The sequence below is a fragment of the Propithecus coquereli genome, unplaced genomic scaffold, assembly GCF_000956105.1.
Source record: "Propithecus coquereli isolate 6110/MARCELLA unplaced genomic scaffold, Pcoq_1.0 Scaffold122, whole genome shotgun sequence".
Classification (NCBI taxonomy): domain Eukaryota; kingdom Metazoa; phylum Chordata; class Mammalia; order Primates; family Indriidae; genus Propithecus; species Propithecus coquereli.
The window spans coordinates 98,978-115,931 of record NW_012136303.1 but is presented as its reverse complement, the minus strand read 5'-3'; the positions used below and the strand labels follow the sequence as shown (position 1 = coordinate 115,931).

Below are 16,954 nucleotides of genomic sequence, written 5' to 3'. Positions count from 1 at the left end.
TTCCTGAGGGTGGGGGTGGGCGCAGGAAGAAGGTGCCCTCCCGGCCCCGCCCCCTCCGGGCGCGGTGGGCGGGGCCTGTCCCTCAGCGCCGTCGGCCCGCCCCGCGGGGGGTGGGCGTAGCTCGACGCGCTCCGCACAAAGTTTGTTTTCTCCCTCAGGGCGGGTGGGGGAGGGCGAGGAGAGCGCGGAGGGGAGGAGAGGGGATCTGACGTCAGGCCGCGAGGTGCTTTCCAGCCGCGAGCTGTCAGGCCGAGTGTCAGGCCGGGCAGGTACGCGGCGCGCTCCCCCGGCGCCCCCCTCCCCCTGCCGGGACGCCCCGCACCGAGCCTGAGGCCGCGTGGACCAGAAAGCCGCTCGGAAAAGTCAGTGCGGGGCGCGGGAGGGGGCCAGAAGGGCGTGGGGGGCGCGCGGACTACTTGGAAAGTTTCTTTTTCTCGGTCGGACGGGGGAGGGGGCGTCGTCCTGGCGCGTGCGATTGTGGGTGTGTGAGCGCGAGTGTCCGAGTCGCGACTGCAGGGTGCTGGCGGGGCCTGGTGGGGGCTGTTCCAGCCCCTAGAAGGAAGCTCGCTCGACCCCGGTGGGGGGGCCCAGCTCCCCAGGATCCCACCCTGGGAGAGGGCCTCTCACGCCCCAGACCGGAGTGAGCGCGCGGGGGGCGGGTTTGTTTGGTTTCAAAAGTGCACGTTACTAACCGCCGGCAGCCCCCCCCGCGCCGCCGCGGAGCCGGGGAGGGGGCAGCTGAGAATGACAGCTGAGGGTGGGGGCAGCGAGAAGGCCCCGGAGCGGGGGAGCTGGGGAGCCCGCGCGAGTTCCCCTTTCCTTTGGAACAAAGGAAAGTCTGTCTCTGAGGCATCTGTCACTCCCAGGCGGGCCAAGGGAGCGGGGCGCGTGGGGCCCGCGACCCGGAGAAAGTTTGTGCGCGCCGGGACCATCGGGCAGGCCGGGGGTGAGCCGAGCCTCCCGCGGGGGAAGCGCGCAGTCTCTCGGGCAGGGGGCGGCCAACATGGAGTCTGGGCGCTGAGCTGAGGGGGGGGCGGTGCGGAGGTGGGAGCCCAGCCCCCTGCCCTCCCCTCCCCCTCCGGGCCGAGTTCGGAGCACAAAGCCGAGCGCGCACGCTCGGCCGGCCCCGCGCCCCGAAGAGTTTGCCAGCGCCGAGCAGCCGGGGAAGGGGGTGGGAACCAAACTTTTTCCTGCCCCGGGACAGGCACGTGAGTTTTCTTTCTTCCACAGCCCCCTGCCCCATCGGGATTGCGGGCCCGCGGAGGAGCTGATGCGCCGAGTCTGCCCCGGGGTGGGGGGATGGGGGGGTGCAGGCGCCCAGAGCGCCGGCCGATTCCTCACCGCCCCGGGAGCCATGTGCTCCGACTCGGTCTGGGCCGCGGGGGAGGTTGCGCGCTTTGTGTGAACCGCTGGGAATGCGAGCGTGAGTGCGCGGCCCCGGGGAGTGTAGCGGGAAGAGTTGTCAGAAAGTTAGTGCGGGAGTCGCTGCAGGTGGCGTCGTGGGAGTGTGTGGGAGGGCGTTGTGTCGAGGGGGGTGCTGCCACAGGCCAGATAGGGCAAGAACTGATGGCTGGTGTGGTGACGTCCGGAGCTTTCCCTGTCGGAGAGATAGGGGTGGGCGGGTACAGAAGCTGGGCTAGTTGCATGGGTCACGATTCGTGCTAGGTGTGGGGTTGGGAAAGCTGCGTGTGTGCTGTATGTGTCGGCGAAAATCCCGGCGCTTGCAGGGCTTGAGCGATGGGTCGGTGCCAGTTATCTGAGCGCTGTTGTGCGTGGAGCGAGTGGGGAGTGTGTGTCTGGGCGCAGTGTGGGGTGAGTTTGTGAGGAACCTCCCGGACGGCAGGCAGACCTGAGGTGCAAGATGCTGAGGTAGAAAAGTTTGTGTAGACTGAGGGGTCATCCCCTGGGCCCACCCCGGGAACCCTGCAGACTGGGGCTTGGCTGGCAGCCAGGGTGGAATTTGTACAGATAACCTTCTGTAAACTTGTAACCGCCTGCCGGGGCTGCATCCCTGAGCCCAGATCTGCTGCCCCAGCGGCCCAGAAATGTCTGACCTCAGAAAGTAGCCTGCCAGCCGAGTGGCACCTCAACCAGTGCCTGTCTCACCTCCAGGTGGCCTGGCTGAGACCCTTCCCTCGAAAGCCGCGCCTAGCGGGCCAAGAGATCTGGGCTACGGCCCAAGTAGAAGAAACAAAACCTGGGAGATGCCAGAGTCTGTTGGCTGGCCTACTGGCGAGCTGTTAAAAGGCTGAGAAGGGAGGAGCCTTGGGATTCTGGCATCAGCTTGACCTAGAACTTTTGCTTTTAAAATGTAAATCTCTCTTGCTTGTGTGAACAAGAACTTTGTCGGGAGATGAGCAGCTGGGTTGGGTTATCTACAGAAAAACCTTCCTTCATTTGACCGGTGAAGTGGGGACTCAAGCCCAGAGATGGGAGGACACTTGATCAGGGTCACACAGCCAAGTGGAGGGTAGGGCAGGGACCAAAGCACAGGCTCATCACGATTTTGAGGGATTGAGTCTAGGACCAGGCCAAAGGGCCTGACAAGGGAGAATATCCAAGAAACAACCAGTAGGGCTGACTCACCCTTCTCTGCAAGGTACACAGTAGGTGCTCTGTAAATTTTTAATTATGTGGATTGCTGCAGACCATGGTGATCCATGCAGTTTCCAGATGCCTCATTGGGCCTTGGGAGACCTGGGAAGCCAGATGGTGTAGAGCCCACAAGGCAGCTGAGGGGAAGCAAACTGCCTGCGTCCAAATCCTACTTGCATGTCATATCCTGGAGGTGGGATGTCTTTTTCCCCTCCCCACATAACAGCTTTATGAGATATAACTCACATGCCATGTAATTTACCCATTTAAAGTACACATGTCAGTGGCTTTTAGTATATTTACAATGATGTTTAACTTTAGGACAATTTTTATCACCTCAGAAAGAAACCTCACACACTTTGACTACCACTTTTCTATCCCCTCAGCCCTAACTAACTGCTAATCTACCTTCTGTCTCTATACAGTTGCCTATTCCAGACATTTCACGACAAACAGAATCGTAAGATACACGTGCTTTTGTGGCTGTCTGACTTAGCATAATGCTTTCAAGGTCCATCCACATGTCAGGATTTCACTCCTTTTTATGGCAGAATAATATTTCATCATAGAGATAGACCACATTTTGTTTATCCGTTCATCTGCTGAGGGACACTGGATTGTTTCTACCGTTTGGCTATTACAAATAATGCTGCTGTGAACATTTGTGAGGTTTTGTGTGGACACAGGTTTTCATTTCTCCTGGGTAGATACCTAGGAGTGAAATTGCTGGGTTGCAAGGTAGTCTGTTTAACTGCCTTGTGTTTTGGGTGGCTTTCTTAATCTCTGTTTCTTCATCTATAAAATGGCGATGATAGCAGTTTCTCCTTTATAAGGGGCTTGGGAGGATTAAGTGAGATAATGTAAAGTACTCAGTACAGAGCATAGAAAACAGTAGACCTCAGTTATTGAGTAGCTGCAATTATTTCTAATCCTTGGTCCTGCTTATGAATGAGCTGACATTCATTTCAGTGTCACCTACCCGCCCCCTTGAAATGAGGCCCTTTTAGACTCCTCCTGTTTAGCTTGCTCAGGCTGTGGTTTGGCCTGAGACTTTGAATTGCGACTCCCCTGATCTTGGTGTCCCAGGCTCTAGTAATGCTGAGTGTGTTTGGAGACTAGGAAGAGGGTGAGAGGCAGTACGTGGTAATGATGTCCCCGTCCCCTGTGTCACTTGTCCTAGGCTTGCCAGAGGTCCGGCCTAGCTCCTAGACACCATGTCAGACAGTGATCTAGGCGAGGACGAAGGCCTCCTCTCTCTGGCGGGCAAGAGGAAGCGCAGGGGGAACCTGCCCAAGGAGTCTGTGAAGATCCTCCGGGACTGGCTGTACCTGCACCGCTACAATGCCTACCCCTCCGAGCAGGAGAAGCTGAGCCTTTCTGGACAGACCAACCTGTCAGTGCTGCAGGTAAGGAGGGGATCCAGGTGGTGGGGTAGCAGGAGACCTGGGTTCTAGTCCTGTCCCAGACCTGTCACTGATTCACTATGGCCTTTGGCCAGTCACTTCCCCTCTCCAGGCCTCAGTTTCTTCTTGGGTCAAGTGAGAACATCCATTCTCCCTGCCTCAAGGGAACACAAAATGAGGTCATTGCAGCAATATTTCAGACTGTGGAGAGTGCTGCAGAGACAAGGAACTAATCGTTATTAATATATAGGTGTCATTATTAACACTGGAGACATTTAGAGCCTATGGGAAGGTGAGAAGGTGTTGAGTGTCTGAGATTGTAGGATCCAGCCCCCAGCCCCAGAGCAGTGTCCCAGGTGGGGACTTAGTTGTAGGGGGCAGCTTGTGATCTGCACTGTGGTTAAGAGATAAGTTGGAATCACAGCCAAGGAAAGGGCAGAAGTCAGAGGTTCTGTGTTGAAAGCTCAGTTCTGCCACATGTCTTGATTTACCCATCTGTAAAGTGGGGGTCAGACTCTTTTCCTGTCTCATGGAACTCTTGTGAGGAACAGATTCAAAACTGGGTGTGAAAGCACTTTGTAAACCATGTGCATGAGCACACTCAAAGGCAATGCAAAGCGTTGTCCCCTTTGAATTGCCCCTGTTGCTGACTTGCAGGTGTCTTTGTCCTGTTTATGGTGCTGAGGCAGGATACCCTGCCTCCCTGGGAGACACATTAGTAGGCCCTCAGCCTAGCCCTGGAGGCCCACGCTGCCCCGCTCACCCCCACTCTTCCCCTTCCCCCATCCTTTCATAGCCCATTAATCAAGTGTATGGTGCTGTCTCTCCCTCCTTCCCTTCCTCCCAGCTCCTGTCCTTCCTCCATGAAGAGACATGGTAAGTATTTCAGCTCTCAGAACTCCTATCACCTGACTTTATACTTGCTGGGCAGTGGTTAATCTGAGTCTCTCTACGAGAAAGGGTCTAGAGTTACAGATCCTGACTCAGATTCCATCTTCTCCACAAGAAGCAGCCTGGACCTTGGCCAGTTCATTGCCTTGTCTCTGAGCCTCGTTATTTCCTCATCTGAAAAAGGGGAGATAATTGTACCACCTCCACAGGATGCAGGAGAGGGACTGAGCAGAAGAATCCAAGGCTGACTGTGAGGGGTTGGGCACAGTGGGTGCTTCTACTCCTGTCCTCATCCTCACCTCTCCTTCTAGGTCATAAGGTCTGGAACTGACCCTGGGTGCCTATCAGTGTGTAGCATCTCACAGCGTTCCTCCTGATAACCCCACTGGGCCCAACTCCATGCTGTGCAGAGTTGGGATCCCAGAGAGGAAGCAGACACGTTCTTACCCTTGAGGAGTGTCTAGTCTGGGATGGGGATGGCAGGGCCAGCTTGGCCACTGATGTTTGCAAAAGTGATCACAGTTGGAATAGAAGGCAGCAGAGACCCAGGGCAGGGCCTGGTGCCTCAAATAGCCCCCCAGAAGAGGTGCCCTTGAACTGACAGGATGTAGAACTGTGAGGCAAGAGGCCTAGAGACCGAGAGCCAGGATTACCTAGATAGCCTCTTTGCCAGTCTCCCTTCCTCTAGCCTTGCTTCTTTAACCCATTCTTTTGAACACAAGTGAAAATCTGATCATGTCACATACTCTGGGGACCCCATTGCCCTCAGAATAGAGTTCAAGTTCCTTAGAAGCTCATCAGCCTTATCTTAGTTCTTTCCTTCCCTGGCCCTTAAAGCCTTGGGCCTCTAGCCCTTCTCCCCGGCTCTCAACAGCTAGGTGCAGCCCTGACCTTTCCTACCCTGGCTCACTTCAGTTAAGCATCTCTTTGTCATGAAAGCATTCTCTGACCCACAGCCTAGCTTTGGGGGCCACTGCTTATATTCCCAGTGTGCCTCATACCTGTCCCATCAAACCACTTGTCACGTGGCATTGGAATTTCTTTTTGTCAAGGACACTGTTTCTCAAATCTGAGAAAGCAACTATTTTTAAAGAAAACATTTTTCACCCAGGCACAGTGTAATCCTAGCACTTTGGGAGGCCGAGGTGGGAGGATCTATTGAGGCCAGGACTTTGAGACCAGCCTGAGCAAGAGCAAAAGAAAGAACTAACATTTCTCGTGGACCTGCCTCCCCATAAAATGCAACTTGAATCATTTTTATTATCACATCACTTATTTGCAAATATAAAACTGCGTAAAAAAGGGGGGGTTCCCTCTTACACACAACCATAAACCAGTTTTCCAAAGTGGATGGAAAAGGAATTCCATCTAACTGCATCAGTTTAAAATGGTAGGTGGTATTTTGCTGACCCAGTGGTGTGTGATGTGACAAAGGCCCTGGCTCTGGGGCTGAGTAAGTCTGGATCACCGTAGGCCTCTGGAGACTTTCAAGGAAGGGCTGGCTGGCCCTGGGCATGCCCTGGAGGGAGGGGTTCCAGTGGTGGCCACCGTGCCCTAGAGTCCTGCTAAGATTTAAAAGCAGAGGGGCCCATCTGGCACTCCTTGGTGGAAACTGTGCCATGAACCCCACATCAGCCCCAACTGCACACCTCTCATAACTCCTTCAGGCTGGCTCCTTCCCTGTCATCAGCAGTTGCTGTACGTAAACCCCTTAATACTTCTGGGATTTGGCTTCTTTCTCACCTTGGTCCAAGCCATCATTGTGTGATCGATCGCTTGTCACTCCCCTACTTAAAACCCTTCAGTGGTTCTTGTCAGCCTAATGACAACATCATCTGCCCTTGTCTGCACTTTGGGCCTCATTCCTGGCCCCTCACGTTCCTGCTACACTGGTCCAACTGACCAGGAAAACTACTGACCCCTAGAGGAGTTGTGTACTCACACAGCACCTGGACTGGGTCAGAGCATTGGGTCACTTGGCTGGGATTGCTTTCTAGACTTCGATATTTTCTAGAGGTATGAGCAGTGAGCTAGTTTTGTTATTGCTGTAGCCCCAGTGTAGCTCAGTGCTTGGTATCTGGTAGGTTAGGTGCTCAGTAAGTAATTGTAAATGACAGAAAATGACTATAAAGTGTTGGAAATGTGGACAGGCAGAACCTCAGAAGTAAGGAAATGTAGTGGCTCCTCAGTCCAGAAAAACTGGCTTAAGTCCCTGGAGACATCTCTTCTTCCTGTTTTTTTTATTTTTTGTTTTTGATACAGGTCTTGCTCTGTCTCCGGGCCTAGAGTGCAGTGACACCATCATAGTTCACAGCAACCTCAAATTCCTGGGCTCAAGGGATCCTCCTGCCTCAGCTTCCTGAGTAGCTGGGACTACAGGCATGGGTCACCACTCCCAGCTAATTTTTCTATTTTTGTAGAGATGGGGTCTCCTCTTGCTCAGGCTGGTCTCAAACTCCTGACCTCAAGTGATCCTCCCTCCTCAGCCTCCCAGTGCTAGGATTACAGGCATGAGCCACTGTGCCTGGCCTCCTATATTTAATTTTTTAAATTTCTTTTTTTATTAAGGACATTTTTAAATATCCACAAAAGTAAGAGAATATTATAGTGAACCCCATACCAATCACCTGGCTTCAACAAGAATCAACATTTTGCCAAACTTGTTTTATCTCTCCCTGGGGACATCTCTTTTGATTGTCTCCTTTAACCCGCCCAGGAGTGATCTCATTAGCAAGTCAATGAGTCATTTAACTAACTGGTTTGCTGGTACTTGCCTGGGGCTAGGCAGTTGGGAGGATAATACAAAAAAAAAGTCTTTTGTGATGGATTTTCACAGGTCCCTGTGACACCATCTAAGCCCAGTTGATTGGTTGGACTAGATCTGTGGTTTGCTAACTGTTCTAGGCAGCAACCTGGGAGGGTTCTGGGCCCCATTCCTTCACTATAGCATGGGGGGGGCACAGCACACTGTGTGCCAGGCCCAGTGCTCCGTGCTAGAAACAGTGGTGGAACAGGCACCTCCCCATTCCTTCATTGCTGTCAGGCCTCCTTTCAAATGCCACGCTCCTGAGGGACGCCCACACCGGGACAGGGCCTTGGGTGGAGAAAGGAGCCTCGTGCCCAGGCAGTGGTGGCCTGCTGTGTGGGAGGAGTGGCCTGGCCAGGCCCCCAGGGCAGCCAGTGATTATCTCTGTGTCCTGAGCTACTCTCCTCCTCTTCTTGGCTCCACAGCTAGCTGCCTTCCCATTCCTCCCACAGGCGATCTCTGTGTTCCCATCTCAAGGCCTTTTATCTGTGTATATATTTTTTGAGCTTCTGTGTAAGTTTTTTTGCTTAAATAAAGGGCTTAGCCCTCGAGGACAAGTCAAACCAGCGGGCTAAACTGTGGGCTCCTAAACTTGGGCGGCCAGACTCTCTGGGTAACTTGTTTAAAAACACACATTCCTGACTCCACCCCTCACCTCCACCAGATCTATAGAGCAGATGAAAAATAGCTATTTGACAGTTTTTTAAAATCTTGAGCACAGTGGCTCACGCCTGTAATCCTAGCACTCTGGGAGGCCGAGGAGGGAGGATCACTTGAGGTCAGATGTTTGCGACCAGCCTGAGTAACAGTGAGACCCTGTCTCTACCAAAAATAGAGAAATTAGCATTAGCCAGGTGTGGTGTGCACCTGTAGTCCCAGCTACTCGGGAGGCTGAGGCAGGAGGATCCCTTGAGCCCAGGAGTTAGAGTTTGCGGTGAGCTATGGAGGACTGTACTCTAAACCAGCGTGACAGAGCAAGGCTCTGTCTCCAAAAAAAAAAAAAAATCTCCCCCAAGGTGATTCTAATACAGGCAGCTACCTTTACGAGCACTGGGGTACAGTGGTGGTATGAGTGGTGCTGTGATGTTTGGGAAAGGCCCCCTCTGCCTTCACTTCCCTGCTTTTGCGCCATTTCTCACCGCTGAAAAGAGATGGGAGCGCTTGTGTCTGCCTTCCTGCTTTCAGCCTCAGGGCGTTTGTCAGCTTCCTGGTGCCCCTCCCACCTCCATTTGCCACAGTGATTCTTCCCTGTCCTTCATCTCTGATAAAAAAAAAAAATACTGACAGGGCGGCAGCATTTCAGATAGAGCCCTGTTAAGGGGAGAGACAGCTTTCGGGCCTCCAGCCTGTGTTCTGCCATATAAGTCACAGAATTCACCTTGATGTTCTTCCTATCACTTCCCCAAGGTCCTCGAGTGGGGGCAAGGCACAGGCTCTTTTCCTGACTTAGACCTGAGCAGGGTAGCCGCAAGGGGCTGCATTAAATCCTGTTATCCCAGCTCCCTCAGCTGTGCATGTCTATGGGCTGCCAAGTGTGCTGTGGACCAGGGCGAGCTGCGGGGGAGTGTGTGGAGGGGGTGTTTTCTGTTCTGTTCTCTGAATCGTCAGCTAAAATGGGAGGTGCAGCTGGGGGCTAGGTGCCTGCCCAGGGCTCCTCCCTGAGACTCTTCAACAACACTCATGCTGCTTCACTTGACCCAGGTCGCTGTGACCTGACCATCCAGCAGTGAGGTGGGAGGCTCAGCACACTCCTGTAGTGCAGGTAGCCGAGGTGGCAACTGTGGAAGGGAAGGACCAGAAGCACCAGGAGAAGAGGCCTCAGGCTGACTCTCTGTGGCTGGCAGTGGTAGCTGCCCAGAACCAGGCTGTCTGGATCAAATCCCAGCCTTTGCACCTGTGACCTTGAACAGAGTTCTGAACCTTTCTAATCTGGGCCTCAGTTTCTTCTATGGATGTCATCATAAAACCTGTCACATAGGCTGCTGAGGTCAAACGAGTAATTAGATGTGCAGCGTTCAGAATAGCACCTGATGTTTTGTGTCACGTATTTGCCATTAGGATGATGATGATGATCGTTCAGCTGTCCCCTCTGCTCCTCTGGGAAGAGATAGCAAAGCAGTGGGGGTTGTAAAGCCCAGAGACCTGGGTTTGAATCCCAGCTCTGCACTCAGGCTGTGTGACTCTGGGCAAGTTCCTTCATCACTTTGAGCTCCAGTTCTCCCTTTAGTACTTAGGGACGCTGCTTTCTGCCTTCCAGGCTTGTACACAGATTAAACATAACGCAGGTGAGATGGTTGGCATGGTACTGGTATTAAAAGTGGTTTAATAAGTTTGTTCCCTTCATCCCACCCAGCTCTTCAGCCCTACCTCTCTTTGGGGTTCCCCTGCAACTCTAGTTAGGATTCGGCTCAGCCAGCGTCCACTGATGCCTGATGCTCGGCTACCCTGCAGGACCATAGAGGGGAAGAGGGACAAATGAGAACCTCAGGGGCAGGGCTCTTCCTGGCTGGAATGGAGAAAGAGAAGAAGCCTTCCAGCCTGACATGGCCAGGGGCCTGATGCTGTCTTTGAGTCATCTATGGAATGGGTATGGCTGTAATCAGCTGGGCAAGGAGCCATACCAACTCCAAGCACCAGCTTCTAAAATGGGTGGCTGTCCCTTTGGCTGGGTAGAGGCAGATACAATCCATGGGAAGATGGTACCCAAGGGCTTGCTCAGATATAGCCAAGAAAGAGGCCTGGTGATAGCCAGGGACAGAAACTGGTATGAGAGTCCTGGGACTTTGATCCCTTCAGCAGACACTGAGGCCTGCTAGGCACTGCCACAGCCCACACAGTTCCCATGTCCCAGCACACAGGAGGTCCCCTACAGCAGCTGGTACTTAGTACAAGCCCCACAAGTACCTGTTGATGAAGTAAGAGGAGAGAAGACAGGACCAAAGAAGGACCTAGAGTATAAAATTTCGATCAAGCCACTGTTTGGACCCCTGAGTGGTTTATCGTAGTGTGCCGGCCTGTTGAGATCAGCCTGCTCACTTCTGAGTTCATCACCTACCATTCCCCTCTTTTGTCAGTCCCTTAAACCAAACTCTTTCCTGCCTCAGCACCTTGGCATTTGCTGTTCCCTCTGTCTAGAACATTCTTGCCTTAGCTTTCTGTATTGCTGGCTCTTCCTTATCCTTTAGGTCTCAGCCTTCCAGACCCTGTTGTCTATGGTAGCCTCTGTTATCTTTATACACTACCCCTTATTCCTGTCTGGGTAGTCACCTATTTGTTTATTGCCAGTCTCCCGTCTAGATGGACTCTAAGGCTCCACAGGGCAGAGTACATGTCTGTTTGATTCACAAAGGCATCCTCAGCACCAAGAACTGGGCCTAGCACATAGAAGGCACTTGAATATTATTTGAATGAGCAAGAAGCCTGGAAAGGGAGAGCAGCAGGAAGGCAAGAAGCTCCAACTTGACAGTTCTAGTGAATATAGTACGCCAGGCTCTGGGGCCCTGTGACAGCCTCAGAGACAGATGCAGAGGAGTGACTCCCGCTCCTCCAGACGCAAAGGCCCAGGCTTGGGGATCCCTGCTGCAGGTGGAACCCCGGCTGACTTTACCAGGCTGAGCTGTAAGTGTGTTCATCAGGAAAGTGGGAGTTGATCAGACTCATCTTCTAGGGCTGATGTAATTATTAGAAGAAAGTCGTGAAGACGTACAGTGCTCAGTAAATGGCAGATACTGGCAAACTCTCTGCAGTGGAGGCTCCCAGAAAGATGCCTAGATGTATGGATACCTCCCGTGCCCTTCCCACCACATACACAGTTTCTAATGTTTCTTCTCTCCCCTGCTTCTGAGTTGGCAAGAAAGTGATTAGGCAGCTTTTCCCCTGGGGTGGCCCCTTCAGTGGAAGGCAAGAGGGAGGAGGACTTGGAAAAGCTGTTAGGGGATTGTGTGTGTAACAAAAGAGTTGAGGTTTGAAAACAGGTTTTGTATTTATGAACTTACACCAACCAAGCAGCTAAGAAACTGTTTTCTAGTCTAATCTTTACCTGTTTTTTTTTTTTTCTTTTAAAAAACAATGCCCAGAGGAGCTACTGTAGGATTAGTCGCGTCACATCCCCAGGCCATTGGGAGTGAACAAAGGCAAAAAGGGTACAAGTGGTTGATCTTTTAGAGGGTCAGGAATGATGCCAAGGTGCGGTGCCTGCTGCCCTCGGGTGTGCATAGACTGTATTCACACTTCTCTTGAACACTGTTATCTACCCTTGTGGTGTCATTTTTGTCTGAAAAGAGACTGTGCCAGGCCCTAACACGGGCCCTGGGTGAATTGAGATGTCTTTTGAATCCATTTCCTCTGCTCTGGCCCTATCTCTAATATCTTACTTAGAGGAGTAGACATTCCCCAGAGGGGGAAGAGGGCATTCCGGAAAAAAGGAATGTGGTGTGCAAAAGGCATGAGGTTATTAAAAAAAAGAGCAGGTTGGGTAAGGTCAATTCTTTACTGAAAACAAGAAACAAGCAGAGCCTGAGTGGGGGCAGGTGAGCAGTTTTACACCGCGGAACGCGGGGGTAGGAAGGGATCATCTTGTAGGGGCAGCTGGACAGGGGCTGTGATGACACGGGAGGGTTTTATGCCCAGCCTCTCGAGTCTGGACTCGATCCTGTAGGCAGTAGGAGACAAATGGCAGCTTTCTGGAACGGGAATGACAGCCATTCCATTTTAGAAACAGAACCGACAACCAGTGAAGAGGCTGGACTGGAGCGCCGTGAAGCTGGGGCTATTAAAGAGTCCAGATAGATAGGGGGCAGGGTGCTAGATGCATCCCCCAAACCACCTGTGCCTTGAGCTTTGCAGCACATAGCATACCACTTAATGGTGAGAAACTACATGCCTCGTGTGTACGTCAAAAAAGATGGGTCTAAACAATCAACTAGATGGGAATGGGGTCAAAATTAATGGCAGCTTTCTCAGCAGCATGTGAGAAAAAGACTTAAGGAAGCTGGTTGAAGGGACAGTTCTGCTGGAGCCACTAGTCCTAGTATTGCTCTGAAGCAAGAATGACTTTTCTTCTTCCCGACCGACAAGCATTTGGTGCCTTTGTGGCTCTTTCGGGCCTGCAGCAAGACTCTGCTCTGCAAGCTTAGGAGTGAATCGCTGTTAGCCTTGTCCCCTCTCTTTCCTCCTTTATCCACCCACATCCAACCAGGTAGCAGGTCCTGCCGTTCCTGGTTTCCTAAACGGATCAAACTTTGGTCCTCCTTGCTACCTCCCATAAAGTGACATGAACTGCTACCCCATCTCCCTGCTTCCAGTCTGTTCTCCACAAAGCAAGGTGCTGCTTTGCTCCAGACCCTCCTGTGGCTCCCCAGTGCCCTTATGATAAAGAAACAGATACTCACCCTAAGAGGTGACCCCCAGTTAACCACTCTCAGCTCCAGCCACATGGACCTTTCTCATAGGCACTCTGCACAGCCACCTGCCACTCTGCTCTCTCTCACCTAAACAACTGCTTCTCCTTCAGAGAGTGCTTCCCTGAGTCCACAAAGACTAGACTGGGTCTCCCCGTTACTGTCCGCAGCAGCACCATCGTATGGACCTTCCCTTCACTGGCTGAATCACAGTTGCGATTTTATATTGGTTTGTGTGATTTCTTATCTAACTTCCTCTTCCTGCTGTGCAACTCCGTGAGGGCTGGGATTGTGTTTGTGTTGTTTGCTCCTGTGTTCCCGGGTCCTGGGACACAGTAAGTGCTTCATAGCTGTTTTTGATTGAGTGAACTGATCGGTCTTTTATGTTCGTTCCAGATATGTAACTGGTTCATCAATGCCCGGCGGCGGCTTCTCCCAGACATGCTTCGGAAGGACGGCAAAGACCCTAATCAGTTCACCATTTCCCGTCGCGGGGGTAAGGCCTCAGAGGTGGCCCTCCCCCGTGGCAGCAGCCCCTCAGCGTTGGCTCTGTCTGTACCAGCCCCTGCCAATGTGCTGTCCTTGTCTGTGTGCTCCATGCCACTCCACTCAGGCCAGGGGGAAAAGCCAGCAGCCCCCTTCCCACAGGGGGAGCTGGAGCCCTCCAAACCCCTGGTGACCCCTGGTAGCACCCTCACTCTGCTGACCAGGGCTGAGGCCGGAAGCCCCACAGGTGGACTCTTCAACACACCTCCACCCACACCCCCAGAGCAGGACAAAGAGGACTTCAGCAGCTTCCAGCTGCTGGTGGAGGTGGCGCTACAGAGGGCTGCTGAGATGGAGCTTCAGAAGCAGCAGGACCCATCACTCCCGCTACTGCACACTCCCATCCCATTAGTCTCTGAAAACCCCAAGTAGGCATCTGCCAGCAGGGGTGCTCGAGGCTTGAGCCAGCTGTCCTGGGTTTCCGTTTTGGTTCCCTTCCATACAGAGGGTTTTCTATGGATCACTGCCAAACATCAGGATCATCTCCTCTGTCCAGAGGTCTTCAGCAGGAAGATGCCAGCTGGCGTCACTGCACTGTGATGGGGGACCTCTCCTATGCTAATTCTGCCGTTTCCCCAGGCCTCCCTTCAGTGGTGAGACCAAGAGATTGGAGACAGGCATGGTGCTGCTGTTGCTGCTTCTCCAGAGGACCCCTGGGACACCTTTCTTCCAGCCTGCTCTCCTGGGCTGGGCTCAGGAACCTTGCCAGGTTCAGACCTATGCTGGGTCCAAGCTGCCCCTGAGCTGTGCCTCTTTCTGTCAAACCAGGTGTGGACATTCCAAGTTCATAAGCATGAACAAAAGAAAAGAGGAGCCCAGCAGATGTAACAGGACCGACTCCAGTTGAATGTTTAGATTTTTGCTAAACTGTTTATTTTTCCCTTTTTGCTGTGGTTTGCATCAATGGCAGTAGTTAGCCCAGGTTGTGGGAATGAGAATGCCTTGCGTGATGGAGTCTGATGAACTAGGAATGACCCGCCACTACAGTTGGGAGTGTTTTGCAAGGAAGGAGTATTTTTATTTTGGGGACCAGCTAAATCTCTGCAGTAGTGTGAAATTCCAAGTGGTTGTTGTATTGTTGGTTTGGTTTACCAAAAAAAGACAGAAAAAAAGAAAAAGAAAAAAACTTGTGGGCGTTGGCTTTTCTGCATCAGGCACAGAGGGGATAAAGCCATAGCCAAGAGATAGTCCAACAGAATCTGACTAAACCTTCCAGGTACAGAGCAGAGAAAAATGATAAAACCAGAGAGGTGTTTGGTTTTTTTGTTTTACTTACTGTATTTTTTGGGGGGCGGGGAAGTAAGCTAGACTGAAGCAGTGGATATTTTTTTCTTTTTTTCTTTAACGTTTTCCCCTTCTTTATTCTTGATGGCTTTTGCCCTGCAGCCTGAGTTTTGAATTCCTAAAGGAACTTAAAGATTAGTGGAGCCAGAATATCAAAATCTCTTGGCATCTCCAACTTGGAGAGAAGTGAGCCATCTACTGGTCACGAAGGCCTTCTAGCTGACTGGCACAGGCGGCTTCCCCTCAAGGTGGCAGGAAACTGTTCCTGGAGGAAGCAGGGAATAGTGCCCGAAGCTGCCCGAGGAACTTCCTTCAGAGGCAGCTGGGGCTCAACATGGGTTAAAAGCCTGTTATTTGTGTCTTTGTTTCACCTTTCTTTAGATTGGGGTTGTAGGGGCCCTACCCTGAACTTGCCAGTGAAACCAATCACGGATGGTCTTATAGGCACGAGCCACCAGGTGGGCCCCACAGTTGGTTTATGCTCCTCCCTTGCCCCCATTTTTCTTTTGCTGTTTCATTGTTGACAGTGTCAACAGCAATATGCCCCATCGTTATATATCCTACGAAACACTAATCCTAGGTTATTATTAGCCGAAATATTTTTGTTCTGAATAACATTGTTACTGGGCCAAAAGATAGGTCAGGAGCCCCAGCCTTTAGTTTCCTGAAATTGCTAGGTTAGGCACAAGGAGGGGTTCCTGGCTATTGTCTGACTTAGGTGGGCCTGGCCAGGAGAAAGGCAGCAGCACTCATTCTGTCCTTTCTGGGAAGACCCCTGAAGCCCTCAGGGAGGCTCCCCCTCTTCTGAGCGGCTTGGCCCATCTGTTGCTGTGGGAGTGAGCAAGTTTCCTGGGCTCTCTGGCCTCTTCCTCCTGTGCCTGCTCCTGGTGTGCCCAGGGGGTTCAGGGATCCTCACCCTCCTGAGGCCCAGCTGGGGAAGAATGAACATGGCAGTGTCAAGGTTGAAGCTGCTGTTTGCCCAGCCTCTTCCATCCTGAGCGTGTCTGTGAGCCCAGTCTGGAGTGACTGCTGCGGGATGCCCGTAGTAGGAACTCTGGAAGTGTACTGGGCTGGGGTGGGTCTTCCCTCCCCACAGTGCACTGAGCAACGGAGGGGGTGAGGGAGCCGTGCTGCTGAATTCTGGCTGGCATCCCCCCTAGTGTAAAATGGGGTGTCAGGGTGGGGCAGCCTCACTTGGTTTTGGTTGTAAGATAAACTGGAGGAGAAGCACAGTTGTCCCATTGAATTATTTGAGAAAAAACTACTGTAAATAACTTGTTTTTGTCTTTTGTCAAATAAAGTTGTTTTTGTTCTCTTTTTAAGCAAACAGTGTTCTTGATTGATCCACTGTGCCTCTAGGCCCAGGCCTGGGGACAAAGCTGTCACCAAGTTGTTACTCTGCCTCTAGTAGCCACCTGTGAGTTTTGTGCACCCTCCACCCCTGTTCCCTTTCTGCAGCCCCCTTCCATACCGCAGTCACCAGAGCATACAGGGTCATATGCCTCCCAGGTGGGGCCAGTCTTCCCTGGGATCTACAGTTAAGCTTTGGGGTTGCTCAGTTGTGAGGAGTGATCTGAAGACAACTGGAAACTTTGTCCTCTCCCTCTCAGTGTGGGAGAACATGACTGCAGCATGAAGCCAGCACAGAAAGCAGATAAGAGATAGAGGCTCCAGTCATGTCTGAAACCAGTACCACCTCTAGACTTCCCGATTACATAAGCTAGTAAATTTCCCATTGCAGCCCAAACTACAAAAACCAACGTCTGCAACCGTAGTAAACAGCAAGTTTTGCTGGGTATGCCTGGGCCTGTGTAATGTTCATTATCTCTTAATTTTTATGTACACACATACAATAGAGAGATGCCCTCCTAGGTGATGAAACTGAGTGGGGATTTAAGTTACTTGCCTGAACTCATACAGCTAGTCTAAGTGTGGAGCTAGGATCTGAATTCAAGTCTCTTCAAGGTCACTCTGAGGTCTGCCCAGAACCATCTGATGGACACTTACACCTGTTGGCGTCCAGCTGTGTA

General features: G+C 52.1%; 1 protein-coding gene across 1 annotated transcript; it reads left to right on the top strand.

Moving 5' to 3' along the window:
• The first annotated feature begins 214 nt into the window (after positions 1 to 214).
• On the top strand, positions 215 to 16,251 carry TGIF2 (TGFB-induced factor homeobox 2). The gene is made up of 3 exons (XM_012637674.1): positions 215 to 362; positions 3,776 to 4,001; positions 13,491 to 16,251. Exons 2-3 carry the CDS (start codon positions 3,810 to 3,812, stop codon positions 14,010 to 14,012), a joined length of 714 nt encoding a protein of 237 aa, XP_012493128.1. The 5' UTR covers positions 215 to 362; positions 3,776 to 3,809; the 3' UTR covers positions 14,013 to 16,251.
• The last annotated feature ends 703 nt before the right edge of the window (positions 16,252 to 16,954 follow it).